The sequence below is a fragment of the Mustelus asterias genome, chromosome 9, assembly GCF_964213995.1.
Source record: "Mustelus asterias chromosome 9, sMusAst1.hap1.1, whole genome shotgun sequence".
NCBI classification, from domain to species: Eukaryota; Metazoa; Chordata; class Chondrichthyes; order Carcharhiniformes; family Triakidae; genus Mustelus; species Mustelus asterias.
Genome location: NC_135809.1, coordinates 35,341,542 through 35,363,809, shown reverse-complemented (window position 1 = coordinate 35,363,809; position 22,268 = coordinate 35,341,542). Strand labels below are relative to the sequence as shown.

Below are 22,268 nucleotides of genomic sequence, written 5' to 3'. Positions count from 1 at the left end.
ACAAGATGAAAGATGGATTGACTTGTGCCACAGTGTAATCCCCAGCAAGATCCTCACAAAATAATGGAGAGAAAGAGTAAACCTTTACCTCATAAAAGAATGAAAAAGTGTTAGTGTGTTTTTAAAGATTATTTTGATATACGTAAATACCCCAGATTGTTTCGCTAAACTGGCTGTGATCGCACCTACACAGTCAGCCCATGTCAAAATTTGAACAGAAGTTCCTCTTTCCTATTGGAATAAAGAACTGGTATATGGCTGGAGAGCTTTGTCTGGCACATCCTAGCAAAGAAAACATGAAATCTGGCAAGGCAGAAATCTGCACGTGGTTGCAGCCCAACAATAAAAGGACAGTCGCAGACAAATGTTCACCGTGTCATTGCAGAGAGGCAAGTGGATATATCGGCTCTCTTTGATACTGAAGAATTGACATCCTAGTACAGATAGAATAGAATCCCTACAGTGCAGAAAGAGGCCATTCGGCCCATCGAGCCTGCACTGACAACAATCCGACCCAGACTCTATCCCCGTCACTACACATGTTTCTCCAGTTGATCTCCCCGACACTTGGGGGCAATTTACCACAGCCAATGAACCTAACCTGCACATCTCTGGAGTGTGGGAGGAAACCGGAGCACCCGGAGGAAACCCACGCAGACATGGGAAGAATGTGCAAACTCCACACAGACAGTGACCCGAGACCGGAATTGAATTGGATTCCCCCAGTCCTACACCAGCATCTCCACATCACCGGAATTGAACCCAGGTCCCTGGCGCTCCGAAAGCTAGTGGCTTTTGTCACCAAATAAACCTGTTGGACTTTAACCTGGTGTTGTGAGACTTCTTGCAGTGAGGCAGCAGTGCTAACCACTGTGCCACCATGCCTCACAAGTAGTCATCCTCCTTCGACGTGCTTCTTGATGTGAAATGGTATCCCCATTTGGGAGTGAAAAATCTAGCCTCCAGTAAAACCTGAAGCACAAGTTGATTGGAGAAGCGATTACTAACAACCAGATCACTTGCATCTGGCACAAATTATGCTGTGGAGATGCTTCCCTGCAGTGGTACTGTTTTCTACTGTGGTATTGGGGGAGCACCAGGTAAAGAATAAAGAAAGTTCCACACTCGAGCTACCATGAGTTCATAAGTCCATTAAATATGATCTAAATTCAGGATTTCTGCGACCTCTGGGAAATACATTTATTGTATTATGTTCAATCTTGCTCACTGACATTTCAGGTTTTTCTAATAATTTTCCCCACTGAAAAGGTTAATGCATTAAATGCCAGTTGTTTTCTCCAGAGCCTAAACAATAAAGCTATTCATTTGCTTGTCTAAGTGACTGAAGAACATCTCACACCCCATTGTGTTGCAAAATCCTTTGATCTCCGTAAAGTGAGACAAACAGAAAAGCAAAAATACTGCTCGCTATCTGTAACAGAACATGCTGGAAATACTCAGAAAGCCAGGCCGCTGTGAAGGAGAGGAAAAGAGTCATTTAAAGAGAACAAAAGCTCATCAAGTGCCAGAAATCAAAAATGTTAGTTTAAAAAAAAAACATCCAATTTGTACTCACTGAACTAATTGAATTAAGTTAGAACTGCTTCTCTGTTAGTTCACTGACTGGGAAATAAAACAGCATAATGATTTGTTTCAAGCCAAATGGCTTACTCAGTTCACCTTCAGAAGGACTTAAGTGGTATTATTGTTACAAGTCCTTGGTCACATCATAAGTAATATATAGTGCGAGATGATTCTCACAAAAGAACTAAAGGCCACTCGGGAATGCAAGAAATTGTGGGTGGTAAATCTAAATGTATAATGCATTTATGAAATTCTGTCATTGCATCAAAGCTGGACTTGCCAGTGAATATGGAATGACAAATGGATCTTCAAGCTGCCAAAAAAAGATTCTTCTTTGGTTCAATGATTTGATTTATTATTGTCACATGTATTAACATAGTGAAAAGTATTGTTTCTTGTGCGCTATACAGACAAAGCATACCGTTCATAGAGAAGGAAACAAGAGAGTGCAGAATGTAGTGTTACAGTCATAGCTAGGGTGTAGAGAAAGATCAGCTTAATGCAAGGTAAGTCCATTCAAAAGTCTGATAGCAGCAGGGAAGTAGCTGTTCTTGAGTCGGTCGGTCGGTCCGTGACCTCAGACTTTAGTATCTTTTTCCCGACGGAAGAAGGTGGAAGACAGAATGTCCGGGGTGGGTGGTGTCCTTAATTATGCTGGCTGCTTTGCCGAGGCAGCGGGAAGTGTAGACAGAGTCAATGGATGTGAGGCTGGTTTGCGTGATGGATTGGGCTATATTCACGACCTTTTGTAGTTTCTTGTGGCCTTGGGCAGAGCAGGAGCCATACCAAGCTGTGATACAACCAGAAAGAATGCTTTCTACGGTGCACCTGTAAACGTTGGTGAGAGTCGTAGCTGACATGCCAAATTTCCTTAGTCTTCTGGGACTGAAGGTGGACAAGTCCCCGGGTCCGGATGGAATGCATCCCAGGGTATTGAAAGAAATGTCAGAGGTAATAGTGGATGCGTTAGTGATTATTTATCAAAACTCGTTGCATTCTGGGGTAGTGCCGGTTGATTGGAAAACAGCTAATGTTATGCCGCTGTTTAAAAAAGGAAGGAGACAAAAGGCGGGTAACTATAGGCCGGTCAGCTTAACGTCTGTAGTAGGGAAAATGCTGGAATCCATTATTAAAGAGGAGATAGCAGGGCATCTGGATAGAAATGGTTCGATCAATCAGACGCAGCATGGATTCATGAGGGGAAAGTCGTGCTTGACGAACATGTTGGATTTTTATGAAGATGTGACTAGGGCGGTTGATGGAGGAGAACCGGTGGATGCGGTGTTTTTGGATTTCCAAAAGGCGTTTGATAAGGTGCCCCATAAAAGGCTGCTGAAGAAGATTAGGGCACACGGAGTTGGGGGTAGTGTGTTAAAGTGGATTGGGGACTGGCTATCCGACAGGAAGCAAAGAGTCGGAATAAATGGGTGTTTTTCCGGTTGGAGGAAGGTAACTAGTGGCGTGCCGCAGGGATCGGTACTCGGGCCGCAACTATTTACCATTTATATAGATGATCTGGAGGAGGGGACGGAGTGTAGGGTAACGAAGTTTGCAGACGACACAAAGATAAGTGGAAAAGTGAATCGTGTGGAGGACGGAGAAGATCTGCAGAGAGATTTGGACAGGCTGAGTGAGTGGGCGAGGATATGGCAAATGGAGTATAACGTTGATAAATGCGAGGTTATACACTTTGGAGGAAATAATAACAAATGGGATTACTATCTCAATGGAAACAAATTAAAACATGCTACCGTGCAAAGGGACCTGGGGGTCCTTGTGCATGAGACGCAAAAGCCCAGTCTGCAGGTACAACAGGTGATCAAGAAGGCAAATGGGATGTTGGCCTATATTGCGAGGGGGATAGAATATAAAAGCAGGGATGTCTTGATGCACCTGTACAGGGCATTGGTGAGGCCGCAGCTGGAATACTGTGTGCAGTATTGGTCCCCTTATATGAGGAAGGATATATTGGCATTGGAGGGAGTGCAGAGAAGGTTCACCAGGTTGATACTGGAGATGAGGGGTTTGGATTATGAGGAGAGGCTGAGGAGATTGGGTTTGTACTCGTTGGAGTTTAGAAGGATGAGGGGGGATCTTATGGAGACTTATAAGATAATGCGGGGGCTGGATAGGGTGGAGGCAGAGAGATTCTTTCCACTTAGTAAGGAAGTTAAAACTAGAGGACACAGCCTCAAAATAAAGGGGGGTCGGTTTAAGACAGAGTTGAGGAGGAACTTCTTCTCCCAGAGGGTGGTGAATCTCTGGAATTCTCTGCCCACTGAGGTGGTGGAGGCTACCTCGCTGAATATGTTTAAAGCGCGGATGGATGGATTCCTGACCGGTAAGGGAATTAAGGGTTATGGGGATCAGGCGGGTAAGTGGTACTGATCCACGTCAGATCAGCCATGATCTTATTGAATGGCGGGGCAGGCTCGAGGGGCTAGATGGCCTACTCCTGCTCCTATTTCTTATGTTCTTATGTTCTGAGAAAGTAGAGGCGTTGGTGGGCTTTCTTCAGAATAGTGTCAGCATGGGGGGGACCAGGACAGGTTGTTGGTGATCTGGACACTTAAAAACTTGAAGCTCTCGACCCTTTCTACTTCATCCCCATTGATGTAGGCAGGGGCATGTTCTCCTTTACGTTTCCTGAAGTCGATGACAATATCCTTTTTGTTGACATTGAGGGAGATATTATTGTTGCCGCACCAGTTCACCAGATTCTCTATCTCATTCCTGTACTCTGTCTCATCATTGTTTGGGATCCGACCCATAGTTGATTTCTCCCTGGGTGGGGCAGCCAAGATAGTGGAAGATAGCTCCAATGAAGGGTTATCTAGACTCATAATGTTGGCTCTATTCTCTCCCCACAGATGCTGTCAGACTTGGTGTGACTTTGCAGCATTTTTTGTTTTTGTTGGAGGATAGTTAAGATCTTCTCACAACCATCTCCTCACATTTATTTTTCCAGCAATGTCGGCACCATAGTTTGCCACATCCTGGGTGCTTCCTGGAAAAAGATTATGATTTAGTGCTGGGCTATGCCCAGCTATGATATAAATGGGGTTATCCAATTTTGCCTTAGTGGCTATTAGAGACATAGAAACTAGAAGGAGTAGTAGGCCATTCATTATGATCATGACTGATCATCAAATTCAACATCCTGATGCCCCCTTACCCCTATATCCCTCGAGTCCCAAGTGCTAAATCTAATTTCTTCTTGAAATCAGACAATGTTTTGGCCTCAGCTACTTGCTGTGGTAGTATAGAAACAAGCAGCAGCAGTAGGCCATTGCAAACATATCCTTTGACACTTGCTTCAAGTGTATGTACACCGCAGACAGCTTGATGCAGCAAATCTCCTTCAAGTGACTTGGGAGGATTAGGCAGCATGATAGCTTTATGCTGTAACAACCTCCACTTCCACAGGATGAGCTCTCTGTTCCAGGCATTCTCCCCAGGCCTATCAGTGGCAGATGGTTCAAATTCTGGCAGCTTGTCTTCTGAAGTGCAGACAATTACGACAAGGTGAGCATGCCCGGGTTCATGTAATGGGGTCTATAAACACAGCCCCGGGTTAGTGATGCACGTGGACAAAAACAAAATCTCAGAGGTTGTTGGCCTCTGAGGAACTCCTCTTCCTCGTCTAAAAACACAAGACACAGTTGGAACACCTCCCCCCCCCCCACCCCCGCAAAGAATTCTCACCCTCAGCACTTTATACTGTACAATTTAAATAGCATCAACAGCCACGAATAAGGAAGGAAAGGATCAATGAGAAAAAGCCTTCAGACCTTTCAACCATGGACTGAGTAAACATTATTAGCAGAACATAAAGCCCAAAAGTTGGTGGACTACCGAGCAAAGCCAACTAGTGTGGGAAAAGGCGCAGGAGGTTATAATTAAATATGAAAGAAAAAAAGTTTCCCCCCCCCCCCCTACAGACACTGAAATTATATTTTCATTCAAATGGCTTGTTTGCAAGTCCATGAACAAGGTGAGGTCAGTGAAGATTTGCCTGAGGTAATAAATTTCTGCACAGAATCTAACTATTTTAATTAATTAAATGAAGCCTATGCATGTCAGTATCTCAAGTAATTATAACATTAAAGCATCAGGCAAGGAATCTGACACTTGTATCATTCATGAAATGTAGATAGATCACTGGTACCTTTGAAATTTTTGATTTACGATAAAATCATAGAAAATGAATTCAAGGAATGGACAGTGGGCTGTGGTAAGACATCTACGAGAGGGGGCTAAAAGCTTAATTGAAAAGATGGGATTTTTAAGAAAGGTTTTTAAGATGGTGAGAAAACAGAGGCAGAAGGGTAAGCAGGGAATCCTGGAGAGAGGCGCTGAGACAGCCGAATACGTAGCAGAGATGACGGGATGAAGGGAAGGTTCATGCATAGAAGACCAGGTGTCAAACTGAAAAGGTGTGGGAGAGCCACAAGTTCGAGGAGATTGCAATAGTCTAGATTGTGTGTGGATGGATCCAGATCAAAACATTGAGGAACAGCAAATCAGTGGAGGCAGAGAGTCATCACTGAACAGGGCTTAACGTGGGACAGGAAACAGAGATGAAGGTTTGGACCAGTTTGTTTTTGTGATAGGTGCTAGCTAGGAACTCAGCAAGGACTCAATTCTCACAAATGACAGCAGTGAGGACACAGGTTTTGGCAGTGAGATAGGTAGGACAATAATGGTGCATTGTTGCAGAGATGAATGCAAGTGGTCCTGGTGATGGATTGATATGATGTGAAGCCCAGCCCTGGGTTGGACAGAAAAATTCCATGAGTGGAATGGGTGGCTGTGAATATAGCCAATGTCAAGGGAATGGAATTAATAGTGAGACCTAAAAACAAGGCAGTTGTTGTGTTTACGTTCAATTAGAAGAAAATTTAATTAATCCACTCCTTAATCAGAGTCAAGGAGTTTAACTGCACAGAGATGACCATGGCAGCTGATGGGAGTGCAGCAGCAGGTCATAAATATACATTTGGAACTGGATGCACTCGTGCAAATTATACTCAGATGGAAACAGTTTGGATGAGGCAGAGAGAGGGGGAATTCCAGAGGTAACTTTGTAGAACTGAGATGAGAAACCATTGCTGGAGATAGAATGGCAGTATTGGGACATGTAGGAGTGGACCAGTGCAAGGACAATCCCATAAAACCTGCCCATGGAACATTGACAGAGGAGAATGGCTGGGTTGACTATCAAATGATGCAGTGTTCAAGCAGGGTAATGCACCATGCTCACAGACATGGAGGATGTCATTATTGATTTTGGCCACAGTAATCTCATTGTGAGGAAGGTCAAAGGGAAGTTAGCAATGAGCTGGGATGACATGTTCAAGAAGAAACGGGACTGAAATTTGGGTTCTCAGTAAGATGCCCTTGCTTCCATAAGTACAAGAAGATCCCTGCATTAACCTTGAATTCAGATCTCTTCAATGAATAACAAACTTTGAAGCATTTTTTATTTTATCCACTTCTGAAAGTTTGAGCAAATTTCAAATGTGATCAAGTGGTATTTGAGAAGGAAGCATCAAAGCCCAGGTAAAGGTATTTACATACACAAAAAACATTAAAAAGCCCCAAAGGTTCTCTTTCTTTTCTTGCCCATCTACATAGTTAATGTTTTATTTTGTGGCAGAAAAAGGTTAAAAGCACTGAAGATGACTGCCTAGGACATCCTTACATTATGGCTTGTAATGATTGATCTGTGCTAACGCTATCTTCCTTCAAGTGGCAGGAGGCATGTAAAAATTACCAGCATTTTCAGAATACATGTTTTGTGTTAAATGTAGCATCCGTTTTTATCAATTGTGTAAAGATTTGTATAATATTTGTATTATCAAATTATCCACAAATTTAGATATTGTAAATGTTGGATTGAATTTATGACAGATCTTTCATTCCATTTCTTTTCTGCTCAATTTTCTTTCCTGTTCTCTCTCAAGAAGATGTTGATTCCTTGCTTGGCTAATCGGTGAAATTTGGTCTGTTTTATCAAGGGCATGAGAACATTTTAATTACAAAATCCAGTTTTCTCTCATCACTGCCGTCAGAGAACTGTCCTAGCTGAATTCCTCTCTTAAAGCCAACTGTAATCCTTCTATTGTCACCCGACCAAGATTACCTATCTCGTTAATGGGTCAGAAATTAAGGATGGGATGTTTGCGGCCTGTAAAGCTCATCTACCCATTAGAGATATGGGGATAGTGCAGGGTGGTGGAGTTGAGGGAGAACAGCTATGATTTGGTTGATTGGAAGAAGAGGGTTGAAGGGCCAAATGACCTATTCCAGCTCATTATTCTAAGTGAACCCTTAAGCTCCCTAGAAAGTTATGGATTTTCTGTTTAATGACTCTTACAACTCACTTCAAATTCAAATGTCAAAACTGAAGAAAATTATAATTGAGATCTTGAGAGATATAAGCCATGGAAATGTGGGAACTCAAATAGTAATCCAAGGGTTTTCTGGAGCTACTCCCTGGATCATGAGATCTGTAAGAGAATGACCTTCTGCCTGCCGTTTACCTCAGCCAAGATTAATGTGATAAGGCATAGATTATAAAGGCTCACAGTACAAGTCCATTGAAGAATATAACAGGCTATGCACCATTTCCTCCGATGTGTGTGGAGGACCCCAAGCATTTGCTAATTTACCTGTACATGCATCCCCCGACTGCCAGTTGTGTAGAATCATATTTTAGTGATGTCCCAACATCTGCTGGCTTTGTTCTAACATATTTTAAACTCTGTGGAATCTTCCCGAGTTTGCTGACCCAGCATGTGGTTGTTGAGTTGATTTTCACACACCTGGAAGCCATATCCGAGATGCAGATGGGTAAAATTTTCAGTGCCTGAGCACTGAGTCGGTGTAGTTATCAGCTACAGCTCAAGATGTGAGATGACAAGATGGAGATAGGCAGCGGGTGTCCCACATCACAATGGCGAGATTCTACAAGAATAGTTGCCAAATTGGCAGGAGGGCTGGTTTTCAGAGCCAGGGAAGGAAGGGGGCGAGAGGCCTGGGGTGTGAAATAACAGAAACGGATGGAGGTATACAATATGTACATTGAGAAGAACAAGTTCAAGAGGAGGAGCTGGCTTAGCCGAGTGACTCTTGGCTTTCGCTCCTCCCACCTGTTCACTGGTTCCTTTCTTTGACCTTGCTTTTTTTTTTCTAACAATGACAGAAAGCTAGGACAAGAAAATAAACTACATTGTATGTATGTGAAGAGCCCATTGCCATGGTAACATGCTGGCTTAGTTAGGTATAGTTGTACCCCACCTGTCATGAGGGTCACCAGCCATTACTTCCCAGATGTGTCATTGAGAACAGCAGCAGTCTCTGAAAGGGAATGATTGATTACATGGGGATGCAGCACTTAGTCACCTCCACCATTAGAAAATACAGAGGGAAGAAAAGTGCGTTCCGAAGTTTCTGATTCAATCTAAAACAATGTGACAAAAAGCATTTCCTCATAAATGAACCATTTTGTACATACCGGTAGTAGCAATGCTCGGATCTCTATGTATTGTACATTATCATGATGAAATTCTTTCAAAGCCTCATAGAAGTAGGTTTTAAATACTGGGGCATAGGAAATGAGACTGCTAGCGGCAGCAAATATTTCAACAAATCTTTTCCAAATTATGTTTTGTGATGGGTAGGCTTCTTCTGGGTTTTCTGTCATCAGTGTAAGATTTCTAAATAGACTGTAGGGGGAGAAAAAAAAAAGACATTCACCAAATGTGAATTTTACTTTAATAAAATGCAACTATTTGGATTGTGTATACTCTACACAAAATGCATGTTAAAAATGACTTTTCAGAAGTTGGAGTTCACAATATATTACAATTTTTACAACACTCAATAGGCAAAGGGCTCTCTTAGTTTTTAACGCAATTTGAAAGTACATTCCAGAGCCAAGAACTGCAACACACACTTTCAAATGGTCTATATATATGGGTTTTGCTATCTTATTTTATCAGCCTCCACTGTCACCCCACTAAGTATATATTTATTACAATATTTTATCAATACATTTTTCACCAATTTTCTGTTCTTTCCTTTCTCCATAAGACATGAATTCCTGTTGCTATGTAGTTTCAGGCCCTTTTTACCTTTCGACACTTCATCCAAGTAGCAATGTTTCATGTGACTGTGGACCGGCTATTCAATAGTGGAAGACAAAGGAAGAGGTTGGCTTGCATTTATTCTTTCGTGACTTCAGGACATTGCAATGCACTTTACAACCAAGTATCCTTGAAATGTAGTCACTGGAGTAATGTAGAAAACATGACATCTAATCTGGGCAGAGCACAGTCCCACAAAAAACAACCACCAAATAATCTACCTTTAAAGATGAGAAGCCCCTGCTCTGCTTTGAATAAATGTCATGAAACCCTTTACATCCTACCAATAAAGCTGATGGGACTTGATTTGATGTCCTCATTTGAAAGGTAGCACATCCAACAGTGCAGCACTCCATTGGTACTGCACTAAGTGTCACTCTAGGTTATGTGCTCATGTCTCTGGAGTGGCACTTGAATCCACAACTTTCTGACTCAGAAGGGAGGAAAGGTACCTGAATCACACTTTAGCAACACTTTTGACAGGAGGGATTGCTGGAGTGAAAATCCCAGATTATTAAGGCCATTTGTAGTATTCTTACCCCAGTCCAGCTATGATCAGGTAGCTCAGCACAGACCAAGAATTGAACTGATGATAAACTTGCTAAGTTTAACCTTCTTATTCTGGGTTTTAGGAATTGCAAATGGTAATTTGCTCTAAAATCAGGCCAAAACATGATCTAAATAAATTACTGCACTACTGTAGTTCATGAAGATAATTTTTGACCTGCCAAGCACATAGATACCTAAAAAAAAAGAGCCCCAGCTTGTTCCATCATTCCTGATAGGTACAACCTCTCCGTTTTGATATTACTCTTTTGCACGTTATCCGGTGCCTCGATATCCTTTTCATAACACTCCAAATAACCATGGTTCCATAGAATTTTAACATAACTTGTCTGCTTTTCCATTCTATCTCTCTAGGAAAGAACCTCAGTTGTTAATTATAAACAAATTACTGGAGATGCTGGGATCTGAAACCAAAAGAGAAAATGCTGGAAAATCTCCAGCAGGTCTGGCAGCATCTGTAAGGAGAGAAAAGATCTGATGTTGTTTCGAGTCCAGGTAACTCTTTGTCCATCGCTTAATGGACACTCTTAGCACCTTCTCAGCCTTCTGTATCCTCATGTACATTTCCTTTGTCCAATTCCACCCCCACAACCCCAATAGAATAAATCTCTACTGATTCTCTTTGCTCTGACAAAGGGTAATCTAGACTCAAAACATTGGCTCTATTCTCTCTCCATAGATGCTGTCAGACCTGCTGAGATTTTCCAGCATTTTCTCTCTGTTGTTAGTTTCCTTTTTTATGGCTTAATTAACCTGCATCACTAGTTTTGGGTGAGTTGTACATCTGGACCCCTTTAATCCTTGATCCCAATTGGATACTCATTTTCCAAGGAGAATATAGCCTCCGAGAAGAAGATTCCCATCAAAACCTACCACATTTTACATATCCCACTCCCATTTTACAAATTCAATGTCTTCTTGTAATTTTGCTGCAGCCATCCTTCGCATTAATTACACCGTTCCCAATTTGATGCTGTCCGCAAATTTTAAGATTGTACTTTTGATTCCCGAGTCCAAATAGTTTCAGCATGAACAATGGTTCTCGCACTGATCCCTATGGAACAGCATTTCCCACTGTTTTACAGTCAGGGCAACTACTCTCTGCTTTCCAAGCAGTAGCCAGCCTGTTAACATTCTGCTACTTGTTTCCTGACATTTGTTCTGACCTGAGCCATGAATCTTTTGAAAATCCAAATATGTTGGGTTGAATCTTCCGTAGAGATTGACGGCGCTACTGTTCTTCCTTCTCTCCAGAAGATGCTAATTCCTGTTGCTATGCAGTTTCTGGCCCCTTTTTACTTCTTGACACCTCTCCCAAGCAGCAATTTTTCATACGACTGTGGACTTGCTATTCAGTAAGTTTAAATGTTTTAGCTACTTTGACAAGCTACAGAGAGAGGCAAATGTGTTAAGTAGGTACATGGGTGAGGGGCTAAGGTGGGTCGGGGAGTTAAGGGAGTTAATAATTACTACACAGGATTTTAAAATGATTTGAATCCTTCTCATTTTCTTTGTGTAACTATTCTGCTAAGTAAGTCGGAACCATCCAAAGGCTCTGGTTTTACATCAGAGTTTTGGAGGATTCCAGAAAGATCTGGGCCATTATGTTGAGTGCATTATCCTTACGTAGCCTTTCTAACTACTTCACATAATTCAATGTTAGTCAAGGTTAAACCCCTCTAAATCCCCTGCCCTTTCCCTTAAATCTATGTCCCTGGTTATTGACCCCTCGACTAAAGGAAAACATTTTATTTATGTTCCTCATAATTTTGTACACCTCAATTAGGTCCTCCCTCAGCTTTCTCTGCTCTAAGAAAAAAGAACAGCTTAACCAGCTTCTCGACAAATCTGAAACACTCCAGCCCTGGCAACATCTTGGTGAATCGCCTCTGCACCCTTTCCAGGGCAATCACATCCTTCCTACAGTGTGGCACCCAGAACTATATGCAGAACGTTAGCTGTGGCTTAATGAGTGTTTTACACAGCTCCATCAAAACTTCCCTGCTCTTATATTCTATGTAAGAAGTCTCACAACACCAGGTTAAAGTCCAACAGGTTTATTTGGTAGCAAAATTCTATGCCTTGGCTAATAAAGGCAAGTATCCCTTCTGCCTTAACCACCAGTCCTGCTGCCTTCAGGGATCTTTGGACAACGCTTACCCAAAGATCAGAGGCCGAATGCCTTCAGGTAAGTGTTCTCCAAGGCGGCCTTCATGCACTCGACAGTGCAGAGTCGCTGAGCAGAGACTGATAGCCAAGTTCCGCACACAAGGACTGCCTCAACCGGGATCTTGTGTTCATGTCACACTATCTGTAACCCCCACGACTTGCCTGGGCTTGCAAAATCTCACTAATTGTCCTGGCTAAAGACAATACACATCTTTCTAACCTGTGCTTAACCCTCTCTCCACTCACATTGTCTGTATCTTTAAGACTTGATTACCTGTAAAGACTCGCATTCCAACCATTATTTTGTAAATTGAGTTTGTGTCTTTATATGCCCTGTTTGTGAACAGAACTCCCACTTCCCTGATGAAGGGGCAGTGCTCCAAAAGCTAGTGGCTTGTGCTACCAAATAAACCTGTTGGACGTTAACCTGGTGTTGTGAGACTTCTTTCTGTTTCGACAGTGCATCATATAGATGGCACATACTGCCAGGGTGCACCAGTAGTGACGGATTCTTTACTTTAGATGGTGGAAGGGATGTCAAGTCAAGGGTGTTGCTTTACCCTGGATGCTATCCAGCTCCTTGGATGTTGTTGGAGCTGCACTCATCCAGATAGGTGGACATTATTCCAACACACTCCTGCCGTGTGTCTTGTAGACAGGCTTCAGGGAGTCAGGCAGCGAGTAAATCATCACAGAATTCCCATTCTTTGATCTGTTCTTGTGGTCACAGTATTTATTAGGCTGGTCCAGTTGAGTTTCAGGTCAATGGTAGCCCCAGGATGTTGATAATGGAGGATTCAGCAATGGCAGTGTCATTGAATATGAAGGGAAAATGGTTAGATTCCTTCTTGTTGGAGATGGCCTGGCACTTGTGTAGCACAAATGTTACTTGCCACTTATCAGACCAAGCCTGAATATTATCCAGGTCCTGCTGTGTGTGGATATGGAATGCTTCAGTATCTTGCTACAGAGAAGGAAAAATGGTGGGATAACTCTTCCCCTTTTTTCTCATCTCTAAGCTGACTACAAGAATAATTTTGAGTGGGAGCGTTTTGAACTTTTATGACTTTAATGAATGCACACCAACAGGTTTTCAAAAGAAACACATTTTGCGTGCTGTGTAAACAAATATGTAAGTGCAATGAAACACTCACTCCTACAGGAGTTCTGGAGGCACGGTGGCACAGTGGTTAGCACTACTGCCTCACAGCACCATGGACCCGGGTTCAATTGCCGAATTGGGTCACTGTCCGTGTGGAGTCTGCACATTCTCCCAGTGTCTACATGGGTTTCCTCCGAGTGCTCTGGTTTCCTCCCACAGTCCAAAAGACGCGCTCGTTAGGTGCATTGACCATGCTCTCCCTCAGTGTACCCGAACAGGCACCGGAGTGTTTCGACTAGGGGATTTTCATAGTAACTTCATTGCAGTGTTAATGCAAGCCTATTTGTGACGCAAATTTTTTTTAAAAAAGAGATGAGACATGCACCTAGATTACGTACAGAGGGACAAGAAACAGGCCACATATTATTAACCACTATTTAAGATGAAAAGCGTTGCAAGCCAGATGGATTCTCGCTCTCTCTCTATTCTTTGAAGACAATGTAGGTGGAAGCTTATGGATTTTTCATCTGAAATTGTGGCTGAGTTTCTGAAGAGAAAAAATATAATCTGAAGGCAAAATATTCTCTTTCACTGCCAGAGCTGTTCTTTCGAAACAAGGTTCTTCTGGGCGTGATCCCTCTGTGCTGCTGGCCCTAGGTTGCCTTACTGGGTTCTCTTGTGGATTACTAAGGTTTTGAGAGCCCCCCACTCCACTCCAGCTTTGGTCAAGTGATGGCATTTGCGATGTGTCCTAATGTCTATATAATGGATTAGAGTTGAGGTGACTGGGGGTGGGATGATTGTAATTCACTGAAAGACCTTAATTGACATCCCATCTTCATGATAGGCGAGAGGGTAGTCAACTTGCACAGGGAAAACCCATCTAACATTTTGAAATAACTTCCCAGTTTGTTTCTGTTTGTCCAGAAACCACAAAGAAGCCACAATATGGGGATGAAAGGTGGAGCAGGGCATTGAATTTGATGATCAGCCATGATCATAATGAATGGCGGAGCAGGCTCGGATGGCCTACTCCTGCTTCTAGTTTGTATGGTTTCTATCTTTACTGGAATGATGCGAGTATCACACGCTCAGAAGTCGCAAATGAACATTATGCAATCATTAGTGGATATCTGCACCTCTAACCTTATGACAGAGCAGAGGTACGGGATGAAGCAGCTGAAGATGGTTGGGTGTAGGACACAATCCTGAAGAACTCCAACAGTGGTGTTCTGGCACCTGCGATGATTGGCCTCCAACAAGCAGAACTACTGTCGCTTGTGCTAGATTGGGCTCCAATTTCCACTCCATCATTTTAATCTCGATCAAACTGATGGAAGCGGTCATCAACAGTATTACCAAGTTGCAGATACTCAGCAATAACCTGCTCACTGATGCTCAATTTAGGTTGCACAAGGCTTTCTTGGCTCCAGACTTCTTTATAACCTTGGTTCAAACATGGACAAAAATAAAGAGCCGAGTTCCAGAGGTGTGGGGAGGGCGACTGCCCTTGACACCAGACAACATTTGATAAAGGGTGGTGTCAAGGAACCCAAGAAAATCTAAGTCGATGGGAATCAGGAGGAAAACTTTCCACTGATTGTAGTCCTGCCTCACACAAAGGAAGGGGGTTGAAGTTGTTGAGTCATTTCAGCTGTTGGAGCTCCTCAGGGTAGTGTCTTTGGCTCAACCATCTTCAGCTGCGTCATCAAAAGATCTTCTCTCCAACACAAGGTTGCGAGTGAGGACGTTCGCTAATGATCACTGGGCCAAAATCCTGGAACTCCCTCTTGACCAACGCTGTGAAGGGAATTATACCATAAAGACTGCAGCGGTTCAAGAAGACAGCTCACTACCACTTTGTGGGCAATTAAGAACAGGAAATAAATGCTGCCTTGCCAGTGATGCCCACATTCCAAGAATAAGGAGCATCCTGGGTTTTTTGACCTGTTAGACAGTTACTCACTGCTCTGACTGGTTGAATCCTCAGGTGAAAATTTCCAATACCTCTGACTTAATTCCATTGATTTGCACCAACCCTTGATATTATGTTCAAAGCAATGGTGCACCTTTCTTCATCTTTCCGAGGATTGTCACCTTGCTGTGGTGGAGAAGCTTGCGTGTTCCAATGAACCAGGCAGCACTCAGAGTTCACACTCCTGGTAGGGCCTCCCATGGCGATAAGGTCGAGGGGGTGGGGGTGGGGGGGTGGCGGGGAGGGGAGGGGGTGTTCCAGACAAAAAAAAACTATCCAAGAAGTCCTCAATGACACAGCGGGCAGATGAGGGCAGTGGCCCCAACGGCTGCAAGGCAGAGGACACCTGTAACTGGGAAGAAGTGGCCCCAATCGCTGAATCCAGCCACCAACCACCAAGACAGTGTGGAACACAGCTGCACACCAGAGTCCCCATGCTAAGCAATGTCACAAGCTGGCCTCCATTAGGCAAAAAGGGCTCCTCAGTCATCTGAAGACTCACCATGCCTGGCGGATGTCATCCTTGATTTAGATAGTGTGTCGACAACTTTTCTTCTGCAGTGGAATTTGTTTGATTTATGCCCTCTTGGATAATTATGGCTATAGATGGGCTCAACAAAGTCTGAGGTCACGTACCAGCCAGCTCCAGAACAGCTCCTTCCCTGCTGCCATCAGACTTTTGAATGGACCTACCTTATATTAAGTTGATCTTTCTCTACACCCTAGCTGTGGCTGTAACACTACATTCTGCAACCTCTCCTTTCCTTCTCCTTCATGTGCTCTATGAACAGTATGTTTTGTCTGTAAAGCGCGCACTGTTTCCCAATACATGTGACAATAATAAATCAAAAAAATCAACCATATTGCATTATTTAAAATACAGTCCCACCCCAAAGCATAAATAATATTTACAGCTGCTGCCCTGATGAAAAAACCCATCAAACTGGATTTACAATCATTGTCGTGCTTTAATTCAAATACATACATTAATCAAACTTTTTTTTCCGGTGACCCACTTTTACCAAATGGCCGTCCCACACCATGTTCATTACTAATTAATGTGACAGGTGAGCCTGATTGGAATGAAATGGAGGACCAGTCATGCTCGCTGCTCTATCACGGTGGCGCAGTGGTTTAGCTGCCTCACAGTGGTAGGGACCCTGATTTGATTCCCAGCTTGGGTCATTGTGTGTGTGGAGCTTGCACGTTCTCCCCGTGTCTGCGTGGGTTTCCTCCGGGTGCTCCGGTTTCCTCCCAAATCCAAAAGACGTGCGGGTTAGGCGCATTGGCCATGCTAAATTTTTCCTCAGTATACCTGAACAAGCGCCGGAGTGTGGCAACTAGGGGATTTTCACAGTAACGTCATTGCAGTGTTAAAGTAAACCTACTTGTGACACTAATAAATAAACTTAAAAACTATCGCTTCTGCTTCCTTTGCAATTAACCCAGTCGAGTCCGCATTTTACAACCACATAGCAATTCAACACTTCAAGGATCTGTGCGCCAGTCATGCTGGTCGGTAATGTCAAGCAACACAACAAATCCATTGTCATAAACTAACAAAATTGCACAATCTAATGTCAGTAGTTTCATCTAGTTGTACTGAGAAATCCCCATCTAACTTTAACCGAGGAATAAGCCATACTTCTAAATTCTCAGCAACATCACAAATTCAACGAGACACTGTTGTAGCCAAGTGGCCAATGGCCTAAGCAACTAGATCCCACACTAAATTAAACACAGACAAACAGCTGATGGAATGCATACAGGCCAAGGTTACCACAGGTCAAAAGCCAACAGGGACCAGCCCAGAACTGTCTTGCATATTGAACAGAAGTGCTTGAACTTAACAATGGGAGAGTCGGTATGACCCAAAACCCATCAAGAGGTACTCAGCCAGAACAATAGAAAAAGGCACTATGTTTTTGTATTCCCCAGTTTCAGCCAGACTCCCTGGCACCTCTGATTAGCCACATCTTGAATGGGGATGTGTGCATCCAGGACACCCAAGAAATAGACACCTTGGATGACCTGGCCTAACCTCATTGGATGCTGTGACCCTCACCCTGTGATCCCATTGGCTGAAAGCCAGAGAAGATTCCAGAAGGGTTCGAAGAGGGGAATAAAAACAGACATCTGGAGACAACACCCAGCGAAGACTCGGAACGGCCTGCTGCGATGATGGAAGAGGATGTGCGAGATCCATCTTCGTACCAAGAAGACCCTGAGTTCATCAATCGACACAAGCTCAGTGAATTGAACTCAACAGCCCGGTCAAGTTCACCAGAGCCGGTAGTACTTGTGTTTTTCGGGCAGTCAGTCTAGTTTGGGGAAAAGTTAACTTAATTTGTTTAAGAATTGTTTCTTCAATTTGCAAGTGTTTTAATAAAACTAAGTTTCAACTGCAGTCCTTTATTTCTCTCAAGAGTACTGGGTAAATGTGTTTTTGAATAATAAACTGGCCGATGTGTCTGTATATAATCTTTCACAGGCAACATATGTCACCAAGTGAGATGCATTTCAGTTTTTCAGCTGACTTCTCATCGAAGACCATGCGAACTATGTCCAATGCTGCAGGGAAAATTAATTCCTCTGCATCAGTGTGGGGCATTTTCTCCATGCAAGAAGCTAATTGTGTTTTGTCACTCAATGTTAAATTTCTGCTAAGAACTTGAGCTGGTGATTTCAGTGAATCCTTTGAAAAAAAATCCAAAGGTTTGTTCCCAAGATCGCCATGCTTGGTCTTCAGATGTCTTTGCAATCCCGCAAATAACGCACGTGGCTTTGCATCCTTATTTGCGCTGACACAATGAACAAAACCATATATTTTTTAAAAATCATCTTTATTCTGCCTTTTCCCCCCCCAATTCCTGATTTTAGGTTTCTCTTTGCAAGCTGCTCACTGGAGACCTTGGCACTCTGTTCATAGCTAACATTAGTACTGCTCTTCCCTGTCACGAACTCGGCAGAGCAGCTAGCTCTCTCCCCAGCAGATTCAGATGCAGGATCCTGCCCAGTAGGTTTATCTGCTATTGATGTCTCTGGCCCTCGCTGTCATGTAACAAAAAGATGCAGGTCTACAATAGGCTTACTCGAAAGGAAAAGAAAATTACATGTGCATAGATATACAGGGCGTTTGCCGCCAAGTGCACATACAGGGCACACTGACCTATTTATTCTTGCTTCATGTGGTCATATACTGTACTGCAGCAAGAATTTACCCAGAGAGAAAACGGGGGGGGGGGGGGGGGGGAGTCAGGCAATTTTTGGAGACCCATTTTCAACATCCCACGACCCACCCATGGGCCGTGATCCCCGGTAGAAAAACATTGCATTGCAGTACAGCTTAAACATAAAAAATAGGAGTAGGTTATTCTGCCCTTTGAGCCTGCTCTGCCATTCAATTTGACCATGGCTGATTATCAAATTCAATATCCTGATCCCCGCTTTCCCTAATCCCCCCACCCCGATCCATTTAGCCCCATGAGTTATATCTATAGAAACTTGGGAGGTTTCATTAGAGGTTTTCTTTGCTATTTTCTCCACCATACTCTCTCCACTGGCTGGAACGGCTCAGGAATCTCTAGGATAGACTTTCCTGCCACTCTCTGATGATTTGAAATGGTCATGTTGAATTTTCTCAATCTCCCTCCACAGCTGCTCCAGTTGACACCAGCTATCGAAGCAGACACCAGGAACTTATCCTGAACCTGACTGGTCTTAAAATCCGGTTGGTACACCACATTATACATTTACCCACTGAGCTGCAAGGAACTGCAGTCCATGAAAAGATTCCATATCAGAGAGCTTTCTATTCTGTCTTCAGCAATGAAAATGAACTGCTCTTTACCAATGGTACAAAAATAAATTCTGTACATTAATGTAACACTTTAATCTAACAGTGGGTGCGACCTTACCTGCCATTCACGTCACGCTCCTGTTACAGCAAGGTCAGAGAATTTGGTGGCCAGCCAAATCTCCGTTCACTGCAGCGGGATGGGAAAATCCCACCAACATGAATGGTGATAAGAGTCTGACCAGTGTATTTTGTATTAGCTGATGGATATATAACGCAATTATTGGCCACAAGTTATTTGAGATACAACTAAAGGCAACTTCATTTCTACTAAGATTGTAGACAATGTTTCAGGTCCCCAAAATATACAAGATAATCTTTTGCCTAATTTAGTATTGATTGCCCTATTGAACCAGATTGCATGAAGCTAATTGATAAGATGAAGCCTGACACTCTGTTTTAAAAATGACGATGGATCTACTAATTACAGGAAAACTTCAACCAATTCAAATATTTAAACCTTCAACACCAGCTTGCATTCAACTTGCATAATCAGGGCTGATCGTCTAATGCAAGAAAGTGGAGGTGCCATCTTTCAGTTATGGCATTAAAACCAAGGGCCAATCTGCCTGTTCAGGGAAGGGTAAAAGATCCCATGATATGACTCAAGGAGCAGAGAGTTATCTTGGGACCCAGGCCAATATCCCAAGCCATCACCAACTAACTACACCAAAAATATAAGTTTACCAGTCCTTCATTTCAACTGCTGTTAGCATGACGTGGTTGTTGATATAACAACAATGACTATTTCAAAAATAATCAGTTGAAACATTGTGAACACTGCAATGTTGTACGCAAATCTTTGTTCATTTATCGATTACCTTTAATACTGTAGAATAGTACTTCACAGGAATAAATATGCACATAATTAAACTGTTAACTATTCTGGTGTTAGTTAAGAGGCATTTTCCAACTCGATTCAGCTCCTTCTGGACAGCTCGGGAGAACTGGGTAAAAATAGAGACAACTCAAATTAAATAATTCAATTTGAAACGGAATAATGTGTACCTGTTATCAAATTCCGTGACATTTCGAATTTGCTTCCTATATTGCTCGAGCAAAATCCATTCTGAGCAGCTTGCCAGCCTTTTCTGGTGCTTCCTAGAGAAATAGTGAAACTTGATGCTTCCCGTAGGTGTGAAGCAAACGTAACAATTAGGCAGGTAAGTGGCATTCTTCACAAGCCAATCCACACTCAATAAGGCATAATCATGAAGATGTAAGCCAGCACCTGAAGAAACATAAACCCAGCAACATTTTAATAAACAGTTCACAGTCTAATGCCAACAATCAAAATAGAAATAAATGACAGGTTTTGGTATTAAGCAAGGGCAGCATGGTGGCACAGTGGTTAGACCGGTTGCCTCACATTCGATTCCTGGCTTGGGTCACTGTCTGTGCAGAATCTGCACGTTCTCCCCGTGTCTGCATGGACTTCCTCTGGGTGCTCCGGTTTCCTCCCACAGTCTAAAACACGTGCTGGTTAGGTGTGTTGGCCTCAACACACTCCCTCAAGTGTACCCGAACTGGTGCCGGAGTGTGGCAACTAGGGGATTTTCACAGTAACTTCATTGCAGTGTTAGTGTAAGCCTACTTGTGACTAATAAATAAACTTTAAACATGGTGGCTAGACGCAGGTTGTTGCTTCACAATTCAGATTGGAGAGGTTGAGAGATTTCCAATCTAGCTGGGTTGAGGTTTGATTCAACAGCACCCCGAGGGAGCCAGCCTCACTTGGGTAACCTGAAAGTAGCATGAGAGATACTTGAAAGAAATCACAAACTGAATGACATAATTTTCTTGGTCAAAAGTGATGTTGTGCTCCGTTTTTTTTTGATGGAGAATCCAAAAAGTGATAACTGCCTTCAGGTCTTCCTCACTGCTTTTGGAGACCCTTAATCAAGTATGCTCATTGAAAAATAAAAAATACTCAAGGCAAGCTTCCAACTTCAAGAAAATATGTTGGATGAAAACCCAGCCAAGTGCCAATGGTGGGAAATGCAACTTTGAGTTTTCAGGGGATGCTTAATGTTACCAAAAACTCTGGATTGTTACAAACTTTTCTCATTCAAAATATACCAGTAAACTAAGGAGTGACATACCTGCATTTGAATAATAACTTCATTTCCATATATTTTTTTCAAATGCAAGATATCCTTGAAATATCAAGGAGTTGGAAGTTTGCAAGTTGATTGGAACTGTATTCACTTATGTGTTTCAATCACAAAGTCCTATAGCTTGGGAAAGTGGCCACTCTAAGCTCGAGTTTAGAAAACTATTTAAAATACTCTTGCCATGTTTAACTTTGTCCATCGGGTTCATGCACAGCAAGATGAAAACTACGAGTTTCTTGATTTCAGTGACTCACTATTGGAATTGTTAGATGCTCAGTATTGTCTTGGATGTTTAAATACCGCTTTCAGTATGGGATTGAACCATACAAACCCTGGTTTGATCTTTAGTCTGTGCTAAAGTTGTGTGATGAACCATTACAACAACCTTCAATGTCACTTGGCTCAGGAAAGAAATATTAAGACAGGCCTCTCATTCCAATCTGGATCATTGTCCAACACATGCTCTTTTAAATTGCATACATGTTTGGCCATTAACTGAACACAGGACTGGTCTTCAATATTATCCTACCAGTGACAAATTTTCGACCAACAACCATTGTAGACAACAACACATCGTAAGTGGTCACTTGGGTAAATTACCAGAACAGAGAAAGTCAGAAACACTTCAGGCTAACAATACATTTGTCCGAGATCAGGTGTAATGCCTGTTCTCATCGGCTTGGATCTAGGAGGCCTCTTTTGTATAGACCATGCGTTGGATTCAATTTGATTTGAACTGGAGCAAGCAAGG

The 22,268-nt window shown here is 42.7% G+C and overlaps 1 protein-coding gene across 2 annotated transcripts in view; it reads right to left on the bottom strand.

Moving 5' to 3' along the window:
- ada2a (adenosine deaminase 2a) overlaps positions 1-22,268 on the bottom strand; it is a 60,971-nt gene that overhangs the window by 29,566 nt on the left and 9,137 nt on the right. For both annotated transcript variants that reach the window (XM_078219961.1, XM_078219962.1), the window contains exons 2-3: positions 20,412-20,634; positions 9,104-9,314 (exon numbers count right to left, since the gene is read on the bottom strand). In XM_078219961.1, coding sequence (XP_078076087.1) covers positions 9,104-9,314; positions 20,412-20,634 — 434 coding nt within the window. The remainder of the gene's footprint in view (positions 1-9,103; positions 9,315-20,411; positions 20,635-22,268) is intronic.